Below are 27,761 nucleotides of genomic sequence, written 5' to 3' on the forward strand. Positions count from 1 at the left end.
CATAATAATAATAATAATAATAATAATAATAATAATAATAATAATAATAATAATAATAATAATAATAATAATAATAATAATAATAATAATAATAATAATAAATAATTGAATTATCAAGGTGTGGTAATTTACAAAAATTATCACTGATTTTGGTATCAAGAAAAAAAACAAAAACATATATACCCTACCAGTCAAAAGTATAGACACACTTTCCTAAAACAATTAATGGCAAAGTGTGTCCAAACTTTTGACTGGTAGTGATTAATAAATATATGCACTCGTTTAGTTTACAGTCTTACTTTAAGAATATGAATTAAAGTCTATCCAGTAGTTTGGGAATTGTGGGTTAATGTACTGGGATTCTCGACTATCCACTCGTCATGTGCTCCTCTCGTGTTTTGGTATGTGCGTCCCACCCCTCATCCTTCTATTGGACAACGTGACAAATGTCCGCTTCTGATTGGACGAAAACGCTGTCTGTCAAACAAACCAGGAAGTAATATAAGTGGAAGTGATGTGCTGGCATTGTTGGGGAAATTTGGATCAAAGTACCTCAAAAAGATCGATTCCGTTGCCCTGACGTCGCTGCTGCAGCCAGGATATGGGAATGCAGAAACAGCTCCACTAAGTAACAGATTTATCCTCGATAAACAAGAACAGTGTAAGTATCTTCTTCATTACAATGCGTGAAACAAATGTCCTATCTGTATTCGTTTAGCTTATTTTAAAACTATTATACAGATAACTTTCGGTTGGATTCGGTTGGATTATTGTCTTCACTACCTTCTTTAAGGAATAAATGTGAAAACGAAGGTAATGTGAGTTTTCAAAGACCTGATGTTTATTTTTACAATTTTTTTTTTAAAGGAAAGTTTGTCATTTCAGGAATGCTGTCAAACAGAGAACATTAAAACTAATCTCTATTACAGTTGTGTTACATAAGTGGTCCCAGTTCCTGTTTAGTTCGAGGAAGGCAGTTTTCATTGCAGGGCTGTTGTTTCAAATGTCATTACTTACTGCAGTTATGCAGAAGGTGTGGCTGCTGAGCTGCTGGTCCTGGTCCCTGGTCTCTGGTCCAGGTCCAGGTCCTGGTCCAGGTCCTGGTCCTGGTCCAGGTCCCTGTTCTCTGGTCTTGTTTCCTGGTCCCTGTTTCCTGGTCCTGGTCCTGATCCCAGCATTAGCCTTTGGCCCACAAAAGTCTGTTCATGACTTATCCAAGTTAAGATGTGCATGCAACTTCAGATGGCAGGAATCTTGATCAAATTTAGGAGAATTTGCTCTCCCTCTAGTGAAGAATTTTAGGTCTAAAGGCTGTCTCACCAAAGATCCTGAAACATTTTCAAATGCACCAGCGTCTGCGGAGTCTGCTTGGAAAGGTGGAGCTGTATCCAGAAAACTTTGACACGTCCCTCTCCAATGATGTCTTAACATATTTAAAGGGGACCTATTATGAAAAACATGTTTTTTCTTGCTTTAACATATATAAAGTGGTCTCCCCTCAGCCTGCCAACTCAGAGAAGGAGGAAAGCAATCAAATTCTGCAGTGTGTGTACAGCCGCCCGGATGAGCCGTCCAGTGTGATGTGGATCTACGAGCCGTTCAGATTCTGCTCCTGTCGTTACGCAACCAAAATGTGATTTACATAGGTTGGCCTCCGATGCGTGAAACCACGCCCACAACCAACTCCACCGGCCGGAGCTTCCGCCATTTTTTTCGTAGCGGTGTATCGCGTCATTCAGGCAGCCAATCGGCACAGAGCGTCATTATCATAGCCTCCCCGCCCACTCAGGTTAGAGAATGGGAAGATAAAGACATGGCTCAGAGGCTGAATTTCTAATTTATTTAGCAAAAACAATCAAAAGCTTGTTTTTAAGACATTCAAGGCCTGTTTAAAATAGGTATTAGATGCCATAATAGGTCCCCTTTAACTGCATTGCATAGGTGCTTTGTTGATCAGACAAAAAAAAGCCTTTGCAAACATTTCATAAGTGCACTCGCTGAAAACACTGAGCTGAAAAATATGAAGAAAATAAAAATAAAGAACATAGATACTGAAATTAGTAGCCAAATAGGGTATCATAGGGTACTAATACTGATCATAGGGTATCTAAAATAAGGTGCATTTTTACATACACAAAATGTGGAATATGTTTTTTCAAATAAATCGATATTTTAATAGGGTGATGAAGTATCACGATATATCGCTGTATCAATATTTTTTTCACACCCCTACCATCTCCTTCTGTCAATATTTTCTTTCCTTTTTTTTTTTTTTTTTTTTTCTGTAATTTGCGGACTCTGATTTCCAGCTGCTGAACTTCAATTGTACTTCTTTGCTTGCACTAACTGTGTTTAAATGTAGCTGAGACCAGCAGGTTTTGTGTGTGTGTTTTTCTTCGTAACTGTAGAAACAAAACTCCATTGGCAGCGTCGGTCTCCCACGAGAAGTTTTCAGCCAGCTTCGGCAGCCAGCCACGCTCCGTGAACATGCTAATTCGCTCTCTTCTGTTCCCCAGCTGCTTCCACAGATTCTCCACTGCTCTTGTTTCTCTTGGATACGCTTAGATGCTTTTTCATATTCACCTTGCTCATCTCCCAGTGTGCACACCTGCATGCACGTATTTCTGTCTGCTGCACCTAAATATTGCCTTTTTGTTGCACTTCAGTTATCATTAGAGCACCTTATGCACTGACTAATATTTGTCTAACCAAAGGTGGGCGCACGTGTTTTTAATCATTCTCAAACCTCAAAGCCAGGTATTTTTGTATCCTCACAAAGAATAGGTGTTCATTTTTTTTTTTGGTCTTTTATTTTATTTTAAACAAAGGACTGCAATATTGATTTGATGCAGCTCACTGTTGGAGAGTCTGTCTGGAATTTAAAGCACCGACTTCACCGAATGGATGCAACAGACAAGAACAATGATTTTTAGCTCTTTTCTGAGGAATATTTCACTTTTACACACACACATGCTTCGACATTAAATCACAATCCTTGTTGGCAGAATGTGTAGTCACAAATTATACAAAGTGTAATATTCTTAGCTCTTTCTCTGCATAACATACCTCTGATCTGTTGGAGTAATAAGAGAACTCATGGTGTGAAGGGAAGCGGCTTTAAACTAAATGAGATCGATAGGAAGCTCTCACTGAGAATGTAACGCGCATAGAAGGTGGTGAGAATTAATTTAATTATGTGCAGCAGATGTGTGTGAAAGATAAACCATCTGCCTGATCAAAAGTGACTACTCTTCTCTATATATGATTGTGCAATTACTTGAATCTTTCCTGCAGATTTCACAGCTTATCTCTGGAAAGGTGCTGTATCTGTATTTGATTTAACTAAATGATCAGGTGTAACTGAGGCACAGCTGTGAAATTGTCTTACTCACATGCTTGTTTTTCTCCTCGTTATTTCCTGTCAGACGGCGCAAGGGAAAAAAATGGGCAGGAAGGATGCCAGCGCGACCAACTTACCAGTTGATCAATACAGAAAGCAGATTGGTGAGTCTTGTGTTACCCAGTTCTGGTGAATCTGTTTGTTTGGTAACAACAAATTTGTAAAATGTAATTAAGAAAAAAAAAAATCTGTGGTCACCAGTTAATTTGATCTTATAATGGCTGGAAATGGATGTGAAGAATTATGTTTTTCACCCCCCCCCCCCCTCCCCACCTCCCAAAATAAAAGCAGGGACATCTGGTGTTTGTATAGCAGTTTTTAAACTCGATGACTTACAGATCAATCAAGAGCAGCCAGTATAATAACTGATTATTGAAACAATAAGTTCTGAAAATGAATTCACGATGCTCTTTTGACAGTTGAGGCTGATCTCCTACTTGTTGTGCAACTCTATTTTAACTAAAATCATAAATCATTGCTTGATGTGGTCAATCTTACCACAATACAGTAACCATGGAAATTAATGTCACAAATGATAGATCACAGACAATTTCATAGATCACATGCAATTTTAGAGGCAAAGTTTCACAATCATGTTGAAATGCAGCAAGGACCCAATCTTTTGAAGACCTTTGTTTTCATCTTCGCGGGGTCTGGGAACCTTTTACGCTCTGTATTGGATTTAAATGACACTTGAACCTCATTTCACAGGATTACAACCAGTACGTGTAGGTATTTAAGAGAAGTCTGATGGTAAATACCACTCTTTCCAATGTTTTTTTTTTTTTTTTTTTTTTTTTCCCTTGCGTCACAAAAGCTTGACAAAAGGAATATGGTTGTAATCAGTTGAGTTAGTTGTGGTTGCTTAAGATCATAGCACGAGTTTTATGTTCCTTCTTTTCGTCACTGCCATCAGCATTTGACAAATAAAACCACAAATGATAGGAAAGTGTGTGTGTGTGTGTGTGTGTGTGTGTGTGTGTGTGTGTTATATTTGTTTTTTCTTTTATTTCCCCCTTCACTTTGATGAGACTGGCTTGGTGGTTAGCACTGTTGCCTCACAGCCAGGGGGTTGTTACTGGTTCAAATGCCAGCTATGGCGTTTCTTTGCGGAGTTCACATTGTCTCCCCGTGAGATGTGTAATACTTCTCTAGGCACCCCGGGTTTTTTCTCCCACAATTTAAAAACATTAGGCTAATTGGTGATTATGACTCTTAGCAGTGAGTGTGAGCGGTTGTTTATCATATGACACTGTCCAACGTCTAATCCTCCCCCCTTTCGTTTGACAAATGGCTGTTTTGTGCTCATTTGTGCAGAATCTCAAACATGTCATTGCCTACGCCGATGACTTTAGTTTGTTAGGCGGTCACTGACATAGTCTCATTGAAACACTTTCGTGTTATGGCCTTCAAGTGCGTCCCGAGTGATTGGATCTTTATCCATCTTGGAATGTATTCAGCGTTCACGTTGTTTCACTTATGGTTGGATTTTGATGGAAGGTCTGAATGATTTGGTACTTTTAGTTAATAAAAATGCTATTTCTGTCTGCTTTTGCTGTCAAAGATACTAGCAGGATAACATATCAGGAAACGGACGTAGCTTTTTACTTAGAACTTAGGGCCAATCCCAATACACCCCCGTACTTTCTACCACTAGCCCTAAAAATGAAGCCACAAGCGGTAGGGCCCTTGTAATCTTCCCTAGGGATTGGGACACCACTTGCTACTTCACTGCGTGGTTTACGTTCGGGTACGTAAGCGACTGTGTAGTTATGTTTGCACATACGTCAGACCATATCGGGAAGCCGAAAGCTAAAATCTGTTTTAATTTTTGCTGTAGCGCTGTTAATATGCCACTTAAGTTTTAATATTTTTTCAGGCGTAAAAGTAACCTTTAAGATCCCCAACCTGGGCTCAGTTTATCCAAATAACGCCTGTTAAGAAATTTGCTCCGATGTTTTCGGGGGATGAGAAGAGCAGCCGGCTCGAGAGCTGATTTATGGTTCTGCGTTAAATCGACGCAGAGACTACGGCGTAGGGTACGCGGCGACGCGCACCGTACGGCGTGCGGGGCCGCGTAACCTACGCTGTAGGCTCTGCGTTGGTGTAACGCGGAACCATAAATCAGCCTTTATTCTGGCGAGATCTGAAAAGACTTCCCAACAACGGGCAAGCGAGTGATTATGTACATTCACTGAGTGAATATAATGAAAGTAAAATATATATTTCTCGCTAGAAATGTAATCAAAACGTATTTTTATGCAGAAACTAACTCAAAATATTGATTTTATTCACTAAAAAATAAGAAATGTCCGCCATGTTTTTTTTGTTTGATTCAGTCTGCAAATGATGACGTAAAGCATTCTGGGAAATTTTCTCAGGCCCTCGGTCGCCAAGTCAGCATCTGAAAACCCTCGCTCTAAAGGGCTAGATTGATACCCCCTAGCCCTCGATATGTCTACTACCCCTAGAGGCAAAGAGGAATTGGGACACCACTACCCTCACGGGAACGCGCAAAATTTAGGGGTAGTGCTGAAAAGTAGAGCTAGGGGGGGGGATTTGGACTGGCCCTTAATCTGAAACTCTTGTGTGAAGTGCTCAAGGTTGTTTGATGTTATAATGATCATACCCGGTTAAAAGAAAACCTGTCTGCATAACAGTGGATCACATCATGAGATGTCCACCTCATTTGTACGTGGAAATAAATTTAAAATGAATCGGATGCGGGTATTTACATGTCCTCTCTAAGCAAGGGGTTTCCTCTTTTTTTCTGCCCTTTTAGAATATGCCTCATCCTTTATTGACCTCCAAGAAGTCTTCATAAAGCAATGGCTTGGATAACACTTGAAGTTGTGTCTTTCACAACTTCAAGAATAAAAAGTCCGACCCTGACCTTCTGTTGTTTTGTAGAGGGAACCAAGAAAAACTTCCCAGTACCGTCTTAAGAGTGTGTGTGTGTTTTTAGTTTTTTCTTTAACACTAATGATTGCATTGTTCTAGATCCCCTTCCTCCCTCTACAGTATTGATTGTTGGTCCCACACGATTCACATCCTCCGATTATTCTGTAGGTCCTGGTTGTTCAAGAGGACTCATGATGGTGTCAGGCTCTAATTAGCAAAATGTTTTCTGCTAGTTTGTATCAGCAATTGTTCTTTCTTTTTTTTATTCCTTTCTTTTTTTTGATCTTATCGTTTATTTTTCCTGTCATGTTCTCCGAAAGGGAAAAGGATGACATTTTCCATTTGACCGCAGTATTTGTTCTTCTCTGGCATGTGACACACTGTTGAAAAATGTCTTTCCTTTTTCACTCTCCTTGGCTCTAGGTGCACGTGGGTGCATGAAGGTGCATGTGGGTGCACGGAGGGGCAAAAATGTAGGGCAAGTTATCCTGCAGATATCCTTCAACTGTCTGTTATGTTGAACCTGGCAGGGCCGTAAAAATTAGAGACGGATGCAACAAAACGGGCTCATCTTCTACTGTCACATTTGTTTCCAGGTGTAGAACTTTTCTTTTTTCTTCCTTCCACATTTAACGTGTCAATATTCTCATAAATTCATTTGATGAAACACCCTTGTCAGTGATATTTTCAATCCGTCTTAGTGAACCACTGTTTAAGAGCAAAGGTGGAAAACTGAACGTTGAGGAAGAAGAAAGAAAAGATAGCGTGAGGATGGGTGAGAGCTGGGAAGGTTCGCACATGGCAATTTGAAATTGTAAAAGGTGGGGTATTCATTCAGCAGTCCAGGCAGGCTGTGGAGGTGTATCATCATCTCTGCTGGAGTGCCTTTGTCATGTTAGATGGCTATCAAAGGCCTTCCGTGTATACTCTTCTTAAATACCATTATTAAGTCTGTTATAATTGCCTGCCCTCAGGACAGATAAGGTTATGGCATTCAGACACTGAAGTGCAAATACTCACTCTGTTCAAGTAATGATTGCTCCTGCCTGTGGAAAGCTCGGCGAAATTATCTACACATGTCTAGACCTCAATCCCAGAATGGGAAGTTGGTAATTTTTATCTTAAGGTGACATTTCACTATGGTGTAAGTGTGTCTTTATTATTATTTTTATTTCTCCTTTCCATATCAGTAGAATATAAAGTCTTGCAGATGTAAAAGACTCCCCTCCATTTTTTTTCTTCTTTTTTAGTATTTTGCATGTGTTTGCTATCAGCCCTCCAGTGTTACCAGTCTTCATCCTGGCAGATGCCAGAGATCCGAACCATGTGCTGCCATGTCACAGACACAAAGTATGAGAGTCCATCACACACAAACGCGGTCAATGCATTTTCTGAACGATCCCAAGTCTCTTGAAGGGTACTTGACTGTGAGCTATACGTCCAGATCTCCACACTGCATGTGGCACACATACATTTACATGCATGCACACCTGTTTGCTTTGACTTTGGCCTTTTATGGTAATTATACTGTAGCTTACTGCATAATGAAATAAGTGCTTAGAGCTGTTCTGGCTCAAGATTGCACATGGCCATTGAGCGGTGTGTATGAGTTCAGATAAGTATAGTATGGTTTGGAACGGTTAGCGCTGACCTGGCTTGTGTCTACTGCAAGATGGCCATAACTCCACCGGCTACGTAACAGTGACACATCGTATCCGTGCAACACAGGCTCTCCTCTTAATAAGATAATTACACAGCCAAGAACAACACAGTTTGAGGTAAATACAGAACCCTCATGAATATTGCAACGGAATGGAAAAACTAGTCAAACTAGACCATTGACACCCCAGCAGAGTGGAGCCCCTTACTTTTAGAACCCTGAATATCAAGCTTTTTCTTATATTTCGGACCTTGTAGCCTTTTCCGACCTAATGCAGCCTTACATCCCGACTTGCAGTCTGAGGTCAGCAGTTCTGAGGTTACCTGTGGTCCCAAAAACCCATTTCAAGTTGCAGCGTGATTGCTCCTTTGCAGCAACAGCACCAACGCTTTGGAATGCTCTCCCTCTATGGATTCGCTGGTAAAGCTCTGTTGATGTTTTTAAAAAGCAGTTTAAGACTTTTCTTTTTAAACAGGATTTTATTTGACAAATGGTTTGTTTGGGTTACTGTTTATAGTTATACTCCTGTGCTTTAAATGCACTTTATTTATTCTCTTGTATCTGCCTCGTGATGCATACTGCCATATCAATCGCTTCTCCTTTTCGTACAGTTTTTCTCGTGCGTGGCCATAGAAGGTGCCCATTAAATCTTTCCAATTTTCTCTGTTCGTGCCACTCTGACTATTGTGATCATAAAATCTTTCTGAAATTGTTCCAATCTTCATTTACTCCTACACTACTTGGCCGTCCAATTGAAACCACTGAGCACCCATTGCTTCTAAGACAAGTGCAAGTGCTGTCCTCGCCATCTTGTTGGATTTGCACTGGATATTAGAGTCTGAACAATTAAATCTGTCCACGATTGTTTTTTTTTTTTTTTGTTTTTGTTTTTTTAAGTCTAAGCATGCTTTTTGCTACTAGCCACTTCATGACGTCCTCTTTAATTTCACAAGTGTGGAGCCATGGATGAAAATAAAAATACCACAGCAGAGTTAGTCGGCATCGGTTATGTGGAGCTGAAGTTTGCATGAAGAAGGTTCTCGCCTCAGATACCACAATAAACCTTTCTAAAGCTGAAACTCAAACCATCAGCTACGTCAAAGCCAATGGAGGCTACAAACAGCGCTTATACAGGCATTTGATAAATATGAAAAGACAAGCAAGCACTGGCGTGACGTAACAGATTACTGCAGTTAGTCTTCATTTTTATTTAACCATTCTCATTAAACTATTTAGTGCCTTTTGAAAGCAAAGACAATTAATTGTTTAAATATTTAACTCTAACGCCATTTAAAAAATTCTTTGCAGTGGAATATTATATAATACTTTGCAGAAATGCATTAGATTATGGGTATTATTTGAAAATAGCTTTTGGCCCTTCATGTCTTATTAGGGCCCGAGCACTTGCAGTGCGAAGGCCCTATTGTAATTGCAGGAATTCTTCTTCTTCTTCTTCTTCTTCTTCTTCTTCTTCTTCTTATTGTTCTGACAAAAGGAAGGCCTTTTTGCCCCCCTAAACGTGCCCAAAAAGTCACCAAATTTTGCATGCAAGTCAGGCCTGGCGAAAAATTTGATATTTAATGGTTTGCATTAATGGGCGTGGCAAAATGGCTCAACAGCGCCCCCTTGAAAACTTTGTGCCTCAAGCCCCACAATGCGGTTTGTCGTACATGCACGAAAATCGGTACAGACCTGTATCATGGCGCAACTTAAAGAAAAGTCTCTGGGCGTCATGTCGAGAAACCGAACAGGAAGTCGGCCATTTTGAATTAATCGTGTCATTTTGGCGAAATTTATGCCTTCCTTCAGCAGTTAATACGGCCCGAACCGTAACGTGCCCCCAAGTGTGTTATACATCAAAATGTGCGTCTCCGTCCTCCGACACCACGCATTACTTTTCTCTTTCAAAAGCGTTACCGTGGCGACGCTAGACACCAAAAAGCGTGCCCACCCTTCATCTGATTGGTTCAGACAGAAAAAACTTTGCGCCTCAAGCCCCATAATACGCTTTGACGTACATGAACGAAAATCGCTACACACCTGTATCAGTACACAACTTAAAGAAAAGTCTCTTGGCGCCGTGGCCGAAACCGAACAGGAAGTCGGCCATTTTGAACATTCTGAATTAATCGCGTAATTTTGGAGCAATTTATGCCATTCCTTCGAGAATTAATACGGCCCGAACCGTATCGTGGACCCAGATGTGTTATACATCAAAATGTGCGTCTCCATCCTGCGACTACACGCATTACTTTTCTCTTTCAAAAGTGTTACCGTGGCGACGCTAGACGCCAACAAGCGCACCCCCCCTTCATCTGATTGGTCCATATTTGATAGTTCCCCAAAAGGCACCAAATTTGGCACGCAAGCCAGGCCTGGTGATAAATTTGATATTTCATGGTTTGCATTAATGGGCGTGGCAAAATGGCTCAACAGCGCCCCCCGGAAAACTTTGTGCCTCAAGCCCCACAATACGGTTTGATGTACATGCACGAAAATCGCTACACACCTGTATCATGGCACAACTTAAAGAAAAGTCTCTTGGAGCCATGGCCGAAACCGAACAGGAAGTCGGCCATTTTGAAATCTGATTGGTCCATATTTGATAGTTCTCCAAAAGTCACCAAATTTGGCATGCAAGACAGACTTGGCGATAAATTTGATATTTCATGGTTTGCATTAATGGGCGTGGCCTAACGGCTCAACAGCGCCCCCTAGAATACTTTTCTCTGCCATAACTTTTGAATGGTTTGACATAGGAAGTTGTGGGTGGTGTCATGGGACTCTGTATGGAGTCCTTGAGCTTCGTTGGCCTTAATTAGCCCCGCCCCTTCTTCTGATTGGTTGTCCCGATTTCTGCTATAACTTTGGAATGGTTTGACATAGAGAGTGGTGGGTGGTGTCATCAGATTCTTTATGGAGTCCTTGACCTTCATTGGCCTGAATTAGCCCCGCCCCTTCTTCTGATTGGTTGTCCCGATTTTCTGCTATAACTTTGGAATGGTTTGACATAGAGAGTCGTGGGTGGTGTCATGGGACTCTGTAATGAGTCCTTGACCTTCATTGGCCTGAATTAGCCCCGCCCCTTCTTTTGATTGGTTGTCCATATTTTCTGACTATAACTTTTGAATGGTTTGACATATTTGAAATATGCTGGTAATGTGTCAGCCAACCACAAAAATCTCTGGAATTTTGGTGGAATCATTTATTTTTTGTCCTTGCTTGTTGCAAATGACATAAATAAAGTGCGTGGTTTGGTTGTGAAAAAATAAAAGTAATGTTACGTGAACAATAAATCAAACGCTCCCTTCAATGCAGTGTGTGTGTCTAGGAAGTAAAGACTGGAACATGCTATTCACAAAAGCACAAATAGTGGGGTTTTACTAATATTTATATCTTACAAATATTTAAAAAATTACGAAATAACAATTCGGGACTCAGATTATATCGCTATGTTGGTATCTCCCTAATCAGTCAGTCAGGAAACGGCCAAGCTGATTCGTGGCTGAGGGGTATTGTCACCGTCTTTCGTGTGAGAGATCGCGGGTTCGATCCCAGCACAATGCAAAGTAGCAATTTGTGTGTTTTTTTAACATCAAAATGTGCGTCTCCATCTTGCGACGACGCGCATTACTTTTCTCATTCAAAAGTGTTACCGTGGCAACACTCGAGCCAAAAAGTGCGCCCCCCTTCATCTGATTGGTCCAAATTTGATAGTTCCCCAAAAGTCACCAAATTTTGCATGCAAGCCAGGCCTGGCGATAAATTTGATATTTCATGGTTTGCATTAATGGGCGTGGCCTAACGGCTCAACAGCGCCCCCTAGAATACTTTTCTCTGCCATAACTTTTGAAAGGTTTGACATAAAGAGTCGTGGGTGGTGTCATGGGACTCTGTATTGAGTCCTTGACCATAATTGGTAAAAAATTAACCCCGCCCCTCCTTCTGATTGGTTGTCCTGATTTTCTGCTATAACTTTTGAATGGTTTGACATAGAGAGTCGTGGGTGGTATCATCAGATTCTGTATGGAGTCCTTGACCTTCATTGGCCTGAATTAGCCCCGCCCCTTCTTCTGATTGGTTGTCCCGATTTTCTGCTATAACTTTGGAATGGTTTGACATAGAGAGTCGTGGGTGGTGGCATCAGATTCTGTATGGAGTCCTTGACCTTCATTGGCCTGAATTAGCCAGGCCCCTTCTTCTGATTGGTTGTCCCTTTTATCTGCCATAACTTTTGAATGGTTTGACATAGGAAGTCGTGGGTGGTGTCATTTCTGATATGCTTATGGGGGGCGGTGGCCTTGAGTGCGAGGGCCCGTTCATCGCTGCTTGCAGCTTTAATTTTAATTATTTTTGATGTTGGTTCCATACTGTGTAATGCCTCAAATAAGAAAGGCAATTGAATTGATAATAGATATAAGCTAAACCAACTGATGATGTTAACTGTTTAGTAGCTGTAAGCTGCTGGTGGTGTTTAATTTTTAAAGCAAGTCTTCATTTTGAGTTATGATATTCTGGCACTAAGTCTAATTTTTACTAGACCCCTAAACCATATCAACATTGTCTTTTGTTAAAGTTCAATTTGGCAAAATTGCACACATAGTTTTAAGCAAAGGTTCTTTGGCATAAATGCACCATTTTATTTCTTTTAGGGTTTATGTTTCTGCAATAGAAAAATAGGATCGACTGTTCAGCTCAGTAACGTGCAAAATGGAATAAAAAATAATTGTGATGAAATAGTGATTGTGATCCTGCCATTGAAAAAAATCTTAATATGAAATATTTGCATATGCCCACCTTTTGTTGGCACTTTTTTTCCAGTGATCCGATAGGATCTCCTGGTTTGTGTAATGATCATTGCTTTTCAGCGGCATTGCTGCATAAAGACATTCTTGAATTCCCTCTTATCAACGGTGTGTGTGTGTGTGTGTGTGTGTGTGTGTGTGTGTGTGTGTGTGTGTGTGTGTGTGTGTGTGTGTGTGTGTGTGTGTGTGTGTGTGTGTGTGTGTGTGTGTGTGTGTGTGTGTGTGTGTGTGTGTGTGTGTGTGTGTGTGTGTGTGTGTGTGTGTGTGTGTGTGTGTGTGTGTGTGTGTGTGTGTGTGTGTGTGTGTGTGTGTGTGTGTGTGTGTGTGTGTGTGTGTGTTTTGATTTAATTTGTAATTTTTCATGTGGCGTGAAAGTGGTGATCTTTTTCAGACTGTTTCTAGCTCCATCTTAAGCGTAGCATGCCCTTCCTTCTGGTACCCCAACAGCGGGCGGGACCACTGTTGGGGTGGGGATACGGACCAGTTATTTTACTACCCTTTAACTATGGAATTAAAATTTAAAAAAGAAAAACAAATCTCACCATCCAAACCTGAACATCTCTGCAGTGCTCTGTGGAGATGTAGCTCATGTTTTGTGTAAATAGAAAAATAATAAAAAAAACTTGTGGAGCCTCTCGATTGGACATACTTAAATCCCTCTGGATATAATTGAATAATCCTAGAACCAGTAACGGTCCGTAAATGCATCACATAGGACTTGAGTCATGTGCCTCAACAGTGCACCTCAGTAAGGATTTAATTTAGAAATCTGTTCACATTAGACCAGAAAATCCAAATGTGAGATGACTGACTGTTGCCTGACCAATTGTAAATATGGACGTAAGAGAAATTTCCAAAACACTACTTTTGCAATGTACTGTTGGGAAACCATTACAATGTTTTTCCGACAGCACAATGCTAAAGTAGTGTTTTTTGTAAATGTCTTTGGAAGTTTGAGGTTCACGTGCTAGTCTTTGCAGAGTTAGGCTTTCAAAACACTAAATAGTTTTGTGTCGGGCAGTGAATAGCTCTCCAAATGGCTTCATGGAAACTTTTGGGGTTTTTGTTAAGCCATACCAGCATTTCACATCATATTGCTGGAAAAGGTTCAGTTCACTGATAAATGCCAGGTGAAGATTTGTGGCAATAACCGAGGGTTTGTAAGGAGCTGAGCTGGTGAGAGATGGGTTGACTTTACACAAGAGTCACCCATAAGCCACCCTTGCTACGTTGTTATAGATCAAACTAAAGGCCACATAATCACAAGCTATACTGCAAATTCAGACTGCAAGAAGATATTTCAAACTAAACACATGATGCAACATTGCGTTGCATCAACTGTGAATGCTTACTCTTTTTTACCAAGATTGTGTCTCTCCTTTGTTTCACCCCTGAAAATTACCTACTGAGGCAGAGCAGAGGCACAATGAAAAGTCCTTGTTGTTCACTGTTCTGCCTCAGGGTTGTAACAGTCCTGGATTTAAAAATGCTGTATGTAGAGGAACAAAGACGGTGCAAAGCATAAAACTGCACAAATTACTACTTTTTAGTTGGACACCGATGTCAAACGGCGTTGGAAGTTAGCACCTGCCAAATGCGGGTTGTTTTGTTTAATGGTGGGTCCGTTTGCTCAACCTATCAGGCACTGTCACAAGCACTTAAAACAAATAAAATAAAAATCAACAGCAAGTCAACCCGTCCAGTCGGTGTATGTGAAGACAAGCCAGACTGCATTCTTCTTGGTGTGCCACGAATACGCTTTGGAGCTGAATGAAACACAAAGTTTTATCCTTGGGACAAAGAATGAAAAAAGGGAACCGGTTAAAGACCAGGAGTCAACCAAGTGTCACATCCACGTTAACAAAATTGTCTGGGGAAGGTCAGAGCCAGAGGAAACAGCTGCAAAAATAGTATTTAGGAGCCTGGAGACGGAGCATATGGTGAAAGTAGCCATGCTAATCTGTCTGTCCCCTTTTTTGTAATCACGACACTCCTAATCAGTTACAGCCAGATTAGCAGTGGTATTTGATATCATTTTGTGTAAATAGAACGGTAAAAAAAAATCCAACTACTTACTTGAAAACATCAAAAAATCCAAACATATATGACATTAAAAAAAGTTTTTTATGAAAAGGAGCAATTTTCTTTTCACATCAGCAGCGTATCGTTCCTACAGCGATATATTCTTAGACGTCTACCTGTCATCGGTTTTCAATTAAATGGCCAATTTTGAATGACATGCAAGTCACTCCTTCCTTTGAGTGCTCAATCAAACATGACTAATTTTAGCAAACACCCCTTCATGTCTTATTATGCTAAATAGAGTAGTGGCTCAAAATAATGAACTGATTCTCCCCAGTCTTCATCAAACACCATTTACAGGTAAATGCAATCACGAGCACCCTGGATTCTTCGGTGGTGTTTTTTTGGGGGGACAGCGACGCTTGTAACCTTCTCTCCGCCTGACATGAAATCTTTGATTACTTTAATGATAGCACCGGCAATTGTTCAGCTTTACAACCTTGAAAGATTTATTTATTTTTTTTTCCCCTCACAGCTAGACAACCAGCACAGAGCCATGTCATTACTTCTCTTGAAATGTCTCTTGCAATTTGTCTTTGAACCTCCCTCCAGTGTATTCTGCTTCTGTTGGGGGCAACAGTGCAAGGAGACAATTTAAAATATTTTCTTCAAGTAAAAGAAAAAAAAAAAAAAATCAACATGACTCTTGGCAACAAATTCACAAATGAAATGTCTTTGACATTCTTTGTTCAGTATCTATAAGATTGGTGGTCCAACAGCTACCTCTTCACCTGTAGTTTACGCCACTTTTTGTAGCAGCCGTGGGTGAAATTGGTGTTACAGCTTCAAGCTACCGTACATGTAAATGGGGTTACAATTTTCACTCAATAGCCATTGGAGCACGTCATTACCATATGATAGGACATATAATATGTTTGTTATTTGACACCAACATTTGCAAGTAGAAATGTTACTGCTACTAATGGTACATTCAGTAGGTGAACGACAATTTAGGGCTGGGCGATTTTGGACAAAAATAAAATCCTGATTTTTTTTTTTTTTTTTTTTTTTCTCTGAAAACCCGATTTTCGATTTCGATTTTTTTGGTAAAACTACAAAAGACAATGGAATAAATTGTTTCAAATATTTTATCTTTATTTTTAAAGAAAAATAGCAAACACATTTCCCTATTGGGAATCAAGTGCAATTGAAAGATACTGTAAATCCTCCTTGAGTTTAGTAAAGTGACAACATTTACAATTTTCACACCCACCAAACAAAGAATTCTAGACGAGCTCTGTTTGTAATGCAGCTGCAAAAAAGGAAAATCGATTTTCCGATTTCCTTTTTTTAACATCGATTGTGATTAATAAATCCGATTTAGATTTAAAATCGATTAATCGCACAGCCCTACGACAATTCTCAACTTCCTACTGGGGAGAAAGGAGTTCTCCATGTCATGTGGTTTGTAAGCTTGTAGTTTGTAAAGTCAGATGCTTTCAATCCAAGTTTTTTTTTTCTTTCCTCTATTCAGTGGGGGATGAAGAACATTATCCCCTGAGGTTTATCATCAGTTATGTTTTCATTGTCAATGGAGAGATAAATCTTCAATGTTCAGTTTGTAAGATGTCTTACAGAAAGCTCTACCTGTTTGGAGAGGTTATTTATCAGTTCCCTACAAACCCCTAAGACAAGCTCCACCTATAAGGTAGTGCGAGAAACCAAAGGTGGAACCATAGACTCTATAACAGCTATTTTAATATGAATGTGGTGTTACAAAGTTAAAGACTGATACAAAAGTTTATTAGTGTAACACATTTCACGTACAACAAAATTCAAAGTGCTTCACATAATATGATCTTAAAAAGGCATTAAAAAGTAAAAGTTTGAAAGCAGAAATTAAAGACAGACAGACATAAGTTAAAGATTATAAAAGAAATGAGATGCTAGAAATTAAGGTTGTAGTGCATTGTGGGAGATGACTGAAATGCAGCAGTAAATAAAAAGGTTTTCACACTTGACTTAATGCAGCTGAGAGTTTCAGCAGCCCTGATGCATTCTGGGAGTTTGTTCCACAGGTGAGGAGAATAAAAGCTGAATGCCGCCTCACCGTGTTTGGTTGTAACTCTGGGTGTAGAAAAAGTAGGCGTGACCCTGATGACCTGAGGGTTCTCATTGGTTCTTCATGGACCAGATCAGAGATGTATTTTGGTCCGAGATCATCCAGAGACTTAAAAACCAGCAGCAAGATTTAACATCTATTCAGAGACAGACAGGAAGCCAGTGTACAGATCTCTGATCTCTAGGTCTTAGTGAGGACTCGGAAAGTTCTGGACTAACTGATGGAGGTTCTAGGGAGATCCATGAGAACAGCGTTACTTAAGTCCAGTCTACTGAAGATTAAAAGCTGGACAAGTTCTTCTAAGTCCTGCTGAGACACCGGTCCTTTAATTCTCCACGTTCTTTTTTTGGTAACAGGCTGACTTCACTACTGTCTTAATGAGGATGTAAGAGTTCAGGTCTGAGTCCAGAACCACTCCCAGATTTCTGGCTTGGGTTTTTTTTTGTTTTTTTTTAGCTTCACTGCTTGAAGCCGAGTGCTGACTTTTAATCTTTCTTACTTGGCTCCAAACACTATTATTTCTGTTTTGTCTTTTATTTGACTGAAGAAAAATACGGGCACACCCATTCTTTAATTTGATCAATGCATTTGATCACTGTTTGTATTGGATTATAGTCTCATGCCATGATGGTTATATAGATATGTGTGTCATCAGTGTAATTAGGCCGAGTGATACATTTGGTTCTTTTTCATAAATTGAGCAAGTGGGAGCATATAGATGTTAAACAACAGATGCCCCAGACCTGACCCTTGGGTTGTTAGTCTGTCAACAGACGTGAACAAAGTGCATTATTGTTGTTTCTGACAATAATATCAGATAAATATGATTTCCTTGCATCCCTCAGCTCTGTATTATATCTGCTCAGTCTCTTTTTATAGATGTTATAATGAACTTGTAATTTAGTTTTCCAGCTGCGTTCAGCTCTTGGACTCTTGTTTCAGCTCTGACCCGTTCAGCATTTCTCCAGGGAGGTTTCTCTTCAGCAGTGATCACCTTCACCTTGGTGAGAGCAATGGTATCAATAATACTCATAATTTTACCCCTGAATTTATCGGAGGAGGAGGAGGAGGAGGAGGAGAGGAGGAGGAGGAGGAGGAGGAGGAGGAGGAGGAGGAGGAGGAGGAGGAGGAGGAGGAGGAGGAGGAGGAGGAGGAGGAGGAGGAGGAGGAGGAGGAGGAGGAGGAGGAGGAGGAGGAGGAGGAGGAGGAGGAGGAGGAGGAGGAGGAGGAGGAGGAGGAGGAGGAGGAGGAGGAGGAGGAGGAGGAGGAGGAGGAGGAGGAGGAGGAGGAGGAGGAGGAGGAGGAGGAGGAGGAGGAGGAGGAGGAGGAGGAGGAGGAGGAGGAGGAGGAGGAGGAGGAGGAGGAGGAGGAGGAGGAGGAGGAGGAGGAGGAGGAGGAGGAGGAGGAGGAGGAGGAGGAGGAGGAGGAGGAGGAGGAGGAGGAGGAGGAGGAGGAGGAGGAGGAGGAGGAGGAGGAGGAGGAGGACGGAGGAGGAGGAGGAGGAGGAGATCACTGGTATTTTCATCTAAGTGCCATTTCTTAATAATCTTTGTCTGGAAGCTTCTGTTGACATTAATAAAACACAAGACTGGTCAGACAGAACAGCATCTGTCACAGTAGTCTTACAGAGGTTCAGACCTTTAGATGTTAAGTCAAGACGATGTGCTTTGTTGTGCATTTTTTTGAAATGTCTCCGTAAGTCCCCGTCTCTCACATCGTGAGACTTCTCTCTATAAACTATGAACAAATATCTCTCCAAAAGAAATATCTTAAATTATTGCAACTGTGGCTTCCGCTGTTGCAAAATTAGTCAGTGGATGATCATTCTTTGTCTCATCTGTCGTCACAAAGCACGCCATCTAGCTTTCTTTCTGCTCACATGCTCTGGTCATGTGATGCTGGAGACGTGCAGGCGTGGAAAAAAAGTGTTTCCATAACAATTTTGCACTAATCGGGACTATCCACACATCTGTAAAACCACCTCATGAAAGTTTTTGTTTTTTTGTTTTTGTATTTTAGGATTTTCCCGTTACAAGATTTTCTATGCATTATTCAGGTTTTGTAAAATTCTAGTGGTAATTAAACAAACACATGGCTGCCTATATCAACTACTAGCATCTCTGGCTACTGGCTTATGCTAACCAAGATGCTGACTAATATATAACTTTACGTTCTTGCATAGGGCTGTTCAATTAATCGATTTTACCTTGTCTGCACACATATTAATGATTGATACCATATTAATGATTGATGGAAATACCTCTCAATACCTGCGACAAGTGCCCCATGGGAGAGGCTCTTTAGTGTAGGAGGGGGCGTTGTAACCATGGTGATATACTAACATGCCACCGGTAGACCGGCTCGTGTTCCTTGCAAAAAAACTTGCAAATGTGAATAGCAAATGTAATTACTGACATTACACACCTCTACCTCCTTCATGGGTTGCATTATTATTTAGCATGCAAAGACCCAGTTTAGTTTAATTAGAAAATGTCTTGTTTTATTTAATTGGAAATATAACTTACTGTATGTTTGCAAGTGCTGATTTGCTGATTTTTTTTTTTCAGAGATAAAACTTTATATTTTATTATATTTTTTAAAACTTTTTTTCAACTTATTTTACAGAGTTTTTGCACTTTATTCATTCATTTTTTGGTTTAATAAGAGCAAAGTTTGCACTTAAAGCCTAATGGGGCAAATGTTCAATAAAAAAACAGCATATTTGAAATAATTTCTTTGCCTTTTGTCAATTCACAAAATAATCGAAAATCGGATTTTGAGAGAGAAAAAAATCGAGATTTTATTTTTGGGCAAAATCGAACAGCCCTATTCTTGCATAACAAATCCGTTGAAATGTATACTAATTTCAGATATCAGCCAGCGGAGCTGCAATACCTAACCGGTTAAGTGGCTGCCTAGAAGAGCAATAGTTTCTGTCCATCTTAAAATGTTGTTGATCTTATCCAGAGGAGATGCATGTGGGCAAAAGACCCAGTATTGTGTGAACCTAACCTGTCTGTTTCTAAGTGTGAAGAAAGCATAAAGTCTGACTCAAACTAGTGCATGACTAAGTAGGCAGATGGTTGTTTGGAAGAGTCAAAGCCAGACTGGTTCTGCTTTTAATTCCCGATACAGAGACGAGGAAGAAGGGCTGCCTTCAGTTTTACTGTAGCAACTTTAAGATGGGGGAAAAAAACAACCAGCTAAAGAAAATAATTATGACCTGGCTATGAACTTGGTGCCCTCTTAGGTGCCACTCCCTTGCGGTATACGCATCGGACGAATTCATTACACGCTATAAATATGTGAAAGGGCAACTGTGGGCCATGCTGGTGCTGCTGCCACTTCCTGGTGTCTCTGGATCCTGCAGAGGAAAGAGATGAGCCAGATAAATGCCCCTATGATCAATCCTCTGCCCTGTGTGTGTCTGTGCCCTGTGTGTGTCTGTGTGTCTGTGTCCTCGTCCTCTGCCTGTTGTTGGTGTGTGTGTGTGTGTGTGTGTGTGTGTGTGTGTGTGTAACACTTAGATTTTTTTTTTAAAATAATTTTTCCCCCCAAATATGGATTTTTGTACAATTTGTTGCTTCCTATTGTGCTATCACATTCAGCCTCTGTCAATCAGAAAATCTTTGTCCCATTTGTGCGAATGCTGAGCAACCTGAGGTGCACTCCAATCAAATATCCCTCTCTCCACTTTCTGACAAGTGGAGGAGACATCCAGTGCCCTCCTAATGAATTCCCACTAGCTGGCTGTCTGTCTGCTCCTGGCAGCACGCTCTCCATTTTTGTTAGCCCTTCAGAGTCTGTGGGAGATGAAGGAGGAGTTGCGCACCATGAGGGATGAAGGGAGGAAGAGAGAAGAAATGGCAACTGAATTGGAGAGTTCAAAGGAGGGTAGACAAAGAAAGATGGTTTAAAAGTCTATAGTGGTAGAAGAAAAGAAACCTTATGATATTCAGTGAAGTGTAGCTCCCTCTCTCCCTCTACGTGGTAGTTATTTCAGGACCTGACTGTCGTCCTCAACCACGCACATGTGCCTGTAAATTAATCATCTGCCCTTAAGGTTTACGCGACTCTGAAATGCACACCTGACCTGACTCACTTTAGTTTACTGTTCACTAGGAATGGGCGATATTTTACCGTTCACGATATACCGTCAAAAAAATTCCTCACAATAAGAATTTGTCATCTCGCGATAAAAACGATAAATTCCCGTTGATGTTTTTGTGTAAAGCGGAAGGAAGGAAGGAAGGAAGGAAGGAAGGAAGGAAGGAAGGAAGGAAGGAAGGAAGGAAGGAAGGAAGGAAGGAAGGAAGGAAGGAAGGAAGGAAGGAAGGAAGGAAGGAAGGAAGGAAGGAAGGAAGGAAGGAAGGAAGGAAGGAAGGAAGGAAGGAAGGAAGGAAGGAAGGAAGGAAGGAAGGAAGGAAGGAAGGAAGGAAGGAAGGAAGGAAGGAAGGAAGGAAGGAAGGAAGGAAGGAAGGAAGGAAGGAAGGAAGGAAGGAAGGAAGGAAGGAAGGAAGGAAGGAAGGAAGGAAGGAAGGAAGGAAGGAAGGAAGGAAGGAAGGAAGGAAGGAAGGAAGGAAGGAAGGAAGGAAGGAAGGAAGGAAGGAAGGAAGGAAGAAGGAAGGAAGGAAGGAAGGAAGGAAGGAAGGAAGGAAGGAAGGAAGGAAGGAAGGAAGGAAGGAAGGAAGGAAGGAAGGAAGGAAGGAAGGAAGGAAGGAAGGAAGGAAGGAAGGAAGGAAGGAAGGAAGGAAGGAAGGAAGGAAGGAAGGAAGGAAGGAAGGAAGGAAGGAAGGAAGGAAGGAAGGAAGGAAGGAAGGAAGGAAGGAAGGAAGGAAGGAAGGAAGGAAGGAAGGAAGGAAGGAAGGAAGGAAGGAAGGATTTTATCGTTATCGGGATAAATGCCAGAAATTATCGTGATACATTTTTTAGTCCATACCGCCCATCCCTACTGTTAACATGGAGTTTTAACCCCAAACCAAACTCTACAAAGTGCTCTCGGTGTGATGTGCCTCTTTTTTAAGAAGTGGAGGATATACTGTGCATCTTCACAGTATAGAAACACAATGCAGTCTCTGTCGTAGTCTCTCTCTCTCTCTCTCGTTCTCTCACATAAACACACTGCTCAGCAAGCTGTTGCCTTTCCACCCAATTGTTAGCGAAGTTCTCTTTCCTGCAGTGTGTTTTTTTTCTAATTAGTCCAAGACAGCCGGCTCTGCCTCCTGTTAAGGACACACACACACACACACACACACACACACACACACACACACACACACACTGTGCCAGGTGGCAAGTTTGCCCACAAGACTCACCCTTGAGGGTTGATTTCATGGGAAGTGGAGTGAGCGCAGGTGAGCTGTGGGCAGCTCAGGCCAGGAAACATTCAGTGTTTTGCAGACTGTGACTTGAGCGACTCTTACGGTAGAAATTGTGAAATCTCTGTGCTGCATTTTACTTTTCTGCCCACGGTTGCTTCTGTTTGTTTAACACTCGTATTAACAGCACGGGTGCTATTGTAGCTTTCCAGCTGGAGTAAGATTATTTATTTATTTGTTTATTTATTTTTTTATTGTTGAGCATTTTTTAACAGTTTTCATTCTCATCCTCTGATTCTCTTTCAGACTCTTATCAATGAATTGCTCTTTAATCTATTGTAACATGGAAAAATGACAAATGTGACACTTGAGGTTTTGAAATCTGGGGTTTATATAAGTTATTATATGCTATGGTATATATTTTACATGTTTTAAATGTATAAAGGGGTTGGGCGAAGAAGGGAGAAAAAAAAACACATGTAGCACTGGCATGGCAGCACCGGTGGCCAAATGGACTCTCAGCAGTCTGACCAGTGCTTATCCAGCTGTAACTCCTATGTGGTGTTGTGCTTGTGGTGTTCTCTCAGATGAAAGTCGCTTTGGATACTATGATACTATTGATGATTAACTATTGATGATTAACTGACACCGAACTAAATGATGGAGGTGCAATTTTAGCTTCTCTGGTGGTAGCAGAGGAAATCTGATACCTATTTCTTTCTGTGTTTGGTCTATTTCAGGCAAGCAGGACTACAAGAAATCCAAGTCCGCCTTAAAGGCAACGCGGCTGCACGCCGAGGCGAAGAAGAATTCCTCTGTATTGAGGGTGAGACACCTGGACAGGTGGAGCCTCTGTTCACATGTGTTCTGTTTTTCCTCTCTCTCTCTGTCCATCTGTAATTCCACTCGTCTGTTTGCCAACCATCTTTTTTTTGACTGTGCCTCACACTAAACCTTTTTTTTTTTTTTTTTTTGCTTTGTTTAGTTAAATATCATATCAAATATCATATCTGCAGAATCTTCTCGTCTCTCGAGAGTGACGCGACGTGCAGCGGATTAACCCGTAATTATGTGACGTTCCCCGACACCCACACGGGCACCGAAGCTTTGATGCGAATGACGGGTGTCCTTCATTGATACAGTAGCAGATTGTTTCTCCAGAAAACTATGCAAGACTATAATTTTAATGGTGAGGGAGGAATGGAAACAGACAGCGCTGGAGATGTGGAAAACGGCGAGGAGAGTGGAAAAGGAATGTGAAAGTCATTAGCTGCATTGAGTAATGTGAAAGTAAAGAGAGGTGAGGGTGTTTCTAGGGTGCGTTTCTCTGTTGCTTTGTCACACTGCAGTGATTTGGAGCTGTTGTGCCGCCCCGGCAGAGACGGATGACTTTACATTTGTCATTCTAACGGCACGCCGCTGTTTTCGCTTTTAGTTCACCGGCTAAATGAAGGAAGGTGTCTCTCTGCGGAGCGGGCTCATTCCAGTGAAATAGTCTGAGCTGGTTGTCTGTCACAATCCTCATTAAAACCGCAGATAACATCCGCTGAACTCCAGGCCTCGCTTATTATTACAGTTGTTTTATAAGTGAAATTAATTTTCGAGAAAACATCATTTAGTCCCGTCCTTTCTTGAATTGAGTTTCTCCGCATTTATTTCTCTGCATCGCATTGAAAACCCGGCTCTGTTTATACTGGCATGAAAGCCCGAAGGCTTCTCTCCTTCATTAAGCCTCAGTGGTCACGAAGTGCACGGAGATGAGCAAATCACAGCCAGGATTTAATACTGTGTGAAATGGTCAGGTTTTAAAATATGCATCTCTTAGACATGCAAGGCCTCATTAAACACGTCTTTAATCCAATTAGATTAGTCCATATCTTGAAATATTGATATTGGTCATGAATAATTTATGTTTTTTCTTGCCTGAGACGAGGGGGATTTTCAGGGGTCGGATTAAAAATACCTCTGGGATAAGGATATTAAACTGACTTGGACCTCGTGGCCCACAGTTTGATTGAAATTCAACCCAAATGTAATGGATACTTGGTCACGCCAGCTTTCCCAGCAAGCCCCCCTTTTTTAGTGTGTGTTAAATAAAGTTGAAGCTATTGTTGTTGTTCCTGCTGTAAACGGCTCTACCACGACCGTAAAAAGCGTCATTTTCCCCGCTGCCTTTTATAGGTTTGTTTGTTTGGTTCGTCTCTTCTCTGCTGCCCCGTTCCCCGGTTGAGATGCCGGTCTCGGATGCAGCTGGCATCTCAGAAGGGCCAGCAGACATGCGGGCACAGAAAAACCTGGCAGCTGCCAGGGCAGGCTGTCTCGGGGCTCTCCGAGTAACGGGCAGTCTGGAGAAGTTGGCAGGGACGAGGATGGAGGCTGCAAAAGAGAAGCCGAGAGGGATGACTTCTGTTCCCACAATAGTCGTCAGTTATCGGGGGCTCCTAATCCCACCTGCGGTATCCGATGCCGGTCCGAAACTCACGCCGGGACGCAGCACATCTCCACAAGTCGTGTTGTCGTTTGCTCGTGTACGTGTCTGCAGCTCCTCCAGACAGCGGATGCTACCGGGTCTTGACAGGAGAGGAGAAGGAGCTGGCAGGAAGTGCCGTCTGTAGCCTCTCGTCAGATTGCCTGGAGGAGACGCGGCGCCTTCAAAGTAGCTCCAGCACATTCTCATACAGCTCAGGATACAAACCCGTTGCCTCGGCTAATTGGCACGCTCGCCTTCTGTTCACTTCTGCACTGTTTTCCCTCAGTCTTATTTAGCTGCTGAGTTTAGAAAGTTGGGAAAATTGCTCGTAGAACTGGCAGAGGATGGAGAGCACAGATGATGACTCTGGGTGTCTTCCATCTGTCACTTGTGAATGTGTGTTGTGTGGCAAGTAGGGAACTTAAGTAGTGTTTTTGAGGGTTTTGCCCCTAGTAGTAGAGTCATAGACTACGTTTACATGCAGTTAAAATTCGGGTTATTGCTAATATTCCGGTTACTGAAACATTCAGAATATTCCGTTTACATGGTAATTAATCATTCGGGATATCTGGATCAAACCAGCGACGCGCAGAGAAAATCATGACGCAATTACCGTCATTTCCGCTTCTTCTTCCTGTATCCAAATTCAAAACAAATGCTGCTTCGTGCAACTTTTCGCTCACCTTCTTGTAAGTCTCACTTCCCGGTACTTTCTACCGTCTACAAATGCCAAAATGTTCATATCCTTCATTACATTTATAAAGTGATTAGTCTCCCCCTCACTCCAAAAGTGTGGCGTGGTCTTGCTTGATTCCTTGTGAACAGAGCATGCGCAGAAAACAAATTCATGTTCTGATTGATCGCGATATTCCGTTTGGCGTTTAAATGACCGAATATTCGTGTTTTAAAAGGAGTATCCCAGGGGTCATATTCGGGTTTTTAAAAACCTGAATATGAGCAAATTCGGGTTATTCAAAGGGGTTATTGGTGTTTACCTGGCCGTGAAAAACCGGGTTATTGCTAATATTCGGGGTTTAAAAGGGTTATTGACTGCATGTATAGAGGCAAACAGAGCAGGAGAAACAGTTTTTTTTTTGTTTTTTTTTTTTTAAGGTTTTTTTTTTTCAATTAAATGTGTAATTCTGTATCCATGAAGTTAATGCTGGCGAACGCTGATCTGCAATGCCGGATATTAAAAGTGAAGCGTGTCCACATTAATGACCAGAACCAAAAAGCGGGGCAGGAACGGTGGTAAACGCGGTGGGAATAAAGCCAGGGATTTACAACATCTCTGCTAATCGTGCAGGTGAATAGAAACTATTACATAAAAGGCTGAGTTCAATTAAATTTGATCAGGCAAATATGTAATAATGTTTGCAGGCCTCGTTAGTGTTGATAAGACTTTCACTGATGCTTCCACTTCACATGGTGTTTTGTTCATGTTTTAATTTCCTGATTAAAACATAAATGTGTATGAGGGCATGATTCTAAATACTAAGTTTAATGGGTTATTTTTCTGACTCTATCGTCAGTTTCACAGAGTTTGCAGTCATTTAATGAGCAAGTTTTGTTGTGTCGTCATCATTTTCCTTAAAGCAGGCTCTGGTACCTTTTTATTCAAAAGCTAAATTGCAAGTTTTACAGCATCAGAGTGGTAGGTTGCCTCTCAAATCTTTAACAGGAGGCATAAAAGCAACTGAAATACCTTGTAGATCTGCACAGATGAGATGAGCTGAGAAGCTGCGGCCCAAACTCACCAACAGTTGTTTGCATTTCGTGTCGATCTGCCACCCACATTCAGCCACAAACGCACACGCAAACACACACCAACAAGCCCAGGAGGAGAGTGAAAATCAGACCAGATGAGGGGATGGCTGCTGAGCCGTGGCTTGTCGCCAGGGTGACGAGTAGCGGGCTCCCAGCATGCCGAGTGTGCTGCAGCTGCCGCCGGAGCTGAGAGAGCCACATGATCAAGATGATGATGTGCTTGGGCTCCATCCAGAGGTCTCCAGCAAAATATGGGCAGAGAGGCTTGGCGCTCCTGTCTGAGGGCTGTGTGCACGCGTGTGCACGCGTGTGTGCGAGTGCACACGGACGTGTTCGCCAGGCGATGCAGGAGTCGACACAGTGGGCTACTCTCCTCCAAAACAATGATCTCAATCAAGTGCAGGTGCTTTCTGCAAGTCGAGTGTTTGCAGCAAAAACCCCTCCAGCTTGTTTTCATAGACGACTTACTGTAACCAGCTGCTCTCATAAAGAAACTGGGGGGGTGGGGGGGCGTCGTGCTCCACCGCCCATTCAGAGATAGGCTAACTTAGATCAGAACCATTATTTGTGATTTTTGAGAACAAACCAGCAAAAGCCTGCTTTTTATTACATATACAAAGAAAAGAAAAAGCCTAAAACAATCAATCCGCTCAGATTTAATTATGTTTTTGGGTTGTTGTTTTTTTTTTCTCCTCCTCCTTTTCTCTTAAGGCCGGGGCACACTAGAAAAGTAAATCAAGTGGCGGAAGACCGGCAGTTAATATACGGAACTAAAGTGCATGAAATGTGAAAGTTTTCCAATTAAACGAGGACTTGGAGCTGTTTGGATGCTGCTGGGATGCAGATAAATGTTGACTGAGGCTAATGGAGACCGGCGCCGCTGATGACTCGGCTCTGCAACATGAACGCAGATACCGCGGACGCTGCGCCGCCTTTTAATTGTCCCCCACCCCCACCCCCAGCTCCATCGCCTTCATCAATGAAGACTTATTATTATTATTATTATTATTATTATTATTATTAACCCGCCCCACCACCACCACTAGTCCTCATTTATGCAGGGCCTTATCTCTAACGTGTTTTCCTTTTCACTCTTGTTTTTCATTTGTCGTGTTTCATTTGCCTCTCTGCAGTTTGGCCCATGGCTTGAATTTGCAAGTCTACTTAAGCGCGTGCTCTGAAATGATGGTTTTCCAAATGATTTTTGCATCTCACATGGTCTCTTTATTGATTTCTTTGCTGCTTTTTCTTCTTTTTATTTATTAAACAACCTCTTATAAGGTGTATTTGAAAAAT

General features: G+C 41.6%; 1 protein-coding gene across 2 annotated transcripts in view; it reads left to right on the top strand.

The window, feature by feature from the left end:
• Positions 1–500: 500 nt before the first annotated feature.
• triqk (triple QxxK/R motif containing) overlaps positions 501–27,761 on the top strand; it is a 30,791-nt gene continuing 3,530 nt past the window's right edge. Inside the window, exons 1-3 of one of the 2 annotated variants that reach the window (XM_061741846.1) lie at positions 501–661; positions 3,426–3,504; positions 22,969–23,054. In XM_061741846.1, coding sequence (XP_061597830.1) covers positions 3,444–3,504; positions 22,969–23,054 — 147 coding nt within the window. In that variant the 5' untranslated portion in view covers positions 501–661; positions 3,426–3,443. Of the gene's footprint in view, positions 662–3,425; positions 3,505–22,968; positions 23,072–27,761 lie in introns of both variants that reach the window. The other variant, XM_061741847.1, reaches the window with a different exon arrangement.

This window comes from Cololabis saira, chromosome 15 (genome assembly GCF_033807715.1).
Source record: "Cololabis saira isolate AMF1-May2022 chromosome 15, fColSai1.1, whole genome shotgun sequence".
Lineage (NCBI taxonomy): Eukaryota > Metazoa > Chordata > Actinopteri > Beloniformes > Belonidae > Cololabis > Cololabis saira.